The 3,195-nt window shown below is 48.3% G+C and overlaps 1 protein-coding gene across 1 annotated transcript; it reads left to right on the top strand.

Annotated features, from left to right (window-relative positions):
* Positions 1-1,090: 1,090 nt before the first annotated feature.
* On the top strand, positions 1,091-2,025 carry LOC131481219 (metabotropic glutamate receptor 1-like). The gene has a single exon (XM_058668964.1). The coding sequence runs from the start codon at positions 1,288-1,290 to the stop codon at positions 2,023-2,025; it is 738 nt and encodes a 245-aa protein (XP_058524947.1). The 5' UTR covers positions 1,091-1,287.
* The last annotated feature ends 1,170 nt before the right edge of the window (positions 2,026-3,195 follow it).

Here is a 3,195-nt window from a genome sequence, read left to right as displayed (position 1 = left end):
GCAAGGAGGAAGTGTGTGTGTGTGTGTGTGTGTGTGGAGAGAGAGAGAGAGAGAGGTTGAAAGAGCCAAGGACAAGGTGTGTCAAGGAATTGCAAATTTTGCGGTACAAAGCGACCCTGGCAGCCCCTGCGGAAAGGTCTCCGCGCTGTGCCGAGCGCTGTCCAGGGTTCTGAAGGCGGTGGGGCTCTGGTTGAGACTCCCGAAGCCACTCTCAGTTCCCTTTCTAGCAACCATTCAAAGTCAAATGTCCCAGTTTGGGCGGAAGCCAGAGCCCTTCCCCTGCTTCTTCCATCTGCGGAAATAGGTAATCCTGTCTGCACCCTGTCCCCCAGAGCATACAGAGTAAGCATCTTTTCTTATGGTGAGAAGCAGGAAACTCCAACATGCCGGGACTTGGCCAGGCGTTGCCTTAGTAACTAACATGGGTTTTCTTCAAGCGGACAAATGTATATTTACTGTTGGTATTTGCAGTTTAGGGTCTCTACAACCCCTGAAAGTTAAGGTAAAAGATGTGCTCTTTGTTTATGTGCATATGAAAGTGTCAGTTCCATCTTTACAATGAGTTTCCAAATTTCCTTCTGGGAAAAAAAGTTTATTCTTTCATATCCTTGAAGTCCTCCTTGGTTGAAGCACCTAACTCATCCCCTCCTCCCTCCTTCCTTCTTTCCTCCGCGTGCCCTATGCTCACCTTCACTGCCTCCGAATTATAGTGTGATATTTGGGGACGGAGACGAGAATGGAGGCTGGAGGAGAGGGCGGATCAGCGGGACTCTGATCTCCAAGGACCCAGGAGCGCACAGGGGGCGGGATGCATGCCTTCCTCAAGCACCAGAACTGCATTCCAGGCTGACCCTGCAGCCCGAATCAGAATGGGCTGAAATGGAATTGATGGGACGACTATTCAACGTCATTTACCCTAGAGTTCTTACTCAGGTCCTCTGATTCTGGGGCTCTGATTTTCCCTCTTTTGTCGGCAGCGTCCAGCTCCCAGCTACCAACGAGACGTCTTCCTTCTACTCTTGATCAATTTACCTTGATGCACCTGTAAAATCTGACTCCCCTAAAACCTTCCCCGAGGGGGCGTTGGAGGCTGTGGTGGAGGATCGCTAGGAGGGAAGAAGGCGGCGGTGGAGGCGGCGAAGGCTTTGGACCTGCCTCACTGGCCGGGACGACCCAGCCCGGAGCGGCAACCTCGCGCTTCTAGGTGTGCGCGCCGGGAGACTGCGCGGGGCACCCGGCGAGGAGGCGGCTGGCGGGCGGCCGGCGGCGGACCGCAACTCCAGCACCATGGTCCGACTCCACTGGGTTTTCTTCCCGGCGGTATTTTTGGAGATGTCCCTTCTCCTCAGTCACCACGGCAGGAAAGTATTGTTGGCAGAAGCTTCGTCTCAGCGCTCGGTGGCCAGAATGGACGGGGATGTCATCATTGGGGCGCTCTTCTCCGTGCACCACCAGCCTCCAGCGGAGAAGGTGCCCGAGAGGAAGTGTGGGGAAATCAGGGAGCAGTATGGCATCCAGAGGGTGGAGGCCATGTTCCACACGTTGGATAAGATCAATGCGGACCCGGTGCTGCTGCCCAACATCACTCTGGGTAGTGAGATCCGAGACTCCTGCTGGCACTCCTCCGTGGCTCTGGAACAGAGCATTGAGTTCATCAGAGACTCTCTGATTTCCATTCGGGACGAGAAGGATGGACTTAATCGCTGCCTGCCTGACGGCCAGTCCCTCCCCCCTGGCAGAACTAAGAAGCCCATTGCGGGTGTGATCGGCCCAGGTTCCAGCTCCGTAGCCATTCAAGTGCAGAACCTACTCCAGCTCTTTGACATCCCCCAGATTGCGTATTCTGCCACCAGCATCGACCTAAGTGACAAAACTTTGTACAAATACTTCCTGAGAGTTGTCCCTTCGGACACTTTACAGGCGAGGGCGATGCTTGATATAGTCAAGCGTTACAATTGGACCTATGTCTCCGCAGTCCACACAGAAGGTAGGCATTGCATCTGGGAAGACCAGGGTATTGCATGATGCGCTGCTGGGATCGAACCTAGCACTTTCCCTGATTATCTCTAGTGTTGTGAGAACCAGACGTCATCCTTCTTGGACACGCACACCCAGGCATTGTCTTTTGTCCTCATTCCCTTATAGTGACAGTGCAGGCAAGTTGTGTCCCTTGGAGTTTCTGGGGACAGTGGGAACAGAAGCGATATCTTACTTTCTATGCTAGCTGTTTAGCTGTATAGGTTTGAGACACAGGTGGTGGTGTACTCTATATTCTGAGTTTTTATTTCGAAGGTTCATTTGCTTGAGGGATTATATTCTTCAGTGACTGGCTGATTTTCCAAGGTTACAGGGCCAATCCAGTGTGAGCAATCAGAAAAAAAAAAAAAAAAAAAAAGACAGCATTCCATCAGTTGGATTTGAATGCTAGATCCTGTCATGATCAGCTGGAGTTGTTTCTTTGTCCTTCTTTGCCCCTTCTTACACATCTTCAAGTTCCTTGAGGATGTAACACTAAGGCTCATCTCCTCCAGCTTATCAGGCACGTAGGTTTTAAATTCTGAAGCACCTTGAACATTAAAGGTAAACAATGTAAGCTAATTATTTATTTCTTTTCCCTTTACTCAAGTTGTTAAAATTCCCCAAACTCCCTCTCCCTCTGTCAATAAGTATTTTGTGTTATGAGAAATAGCACTGGTGACCTCTTGTTCGACTTTTGGTTTCAAGCCTCTTCTAACACAATGACTTTTCTCATTAGGATGTAAAGTAAGACCAATCATAAATTTTGAATAAAAGGATCACAGAGGTCAAGTTTAAAAAGACCTTTGAAAATATGACAGATTTATCTGAGGATAAAGGCTTCTTTTTCCTTCCTGGAGATATACAGATGTGAATTCTCAAGTATTTTTTTTGTTGTTGTTTCTTTATTCTTTCCACCTTAGCTGTTGGAGCTTTTAAGTAAAATGAGATTTTTGAGCTCATCTGCGCTCAGGTCCTGCAGTAGTTTTATGAAAACACTGGGTCCTGGTTATAAATTAAGATCTGGGCCAATTCACATGTATTTGTGCATATGGTAGAGAATTTTGAGGTCATTGCTACACTCTTATTTCATAAAATCAAAGTATTATAGGAAAGATCATAGACATGAATTTATGTTTATTATCTGCAGCTATTGTGGTGAGATCTGTTTGTAAAAAC

This window comes from Ochotona princeps, chromosome 1, assembly GCF_030435755.1.
Source record: "Ochotona princeps isolate mOchPri1 chromosome 1, mOchPri1.hap1, whole genome shotgun sequence".
NCBI classification, from domain to species: domain Eukaryota; kingdom Metazoa; phylum Chordata; class Mammalia; order Lagomorpha; family Ochotonidae; genus Ochotona; species Ochotona princeps.
This window is presented reverse-complemented; position numbering and strand designations above follow the sequence as displayed.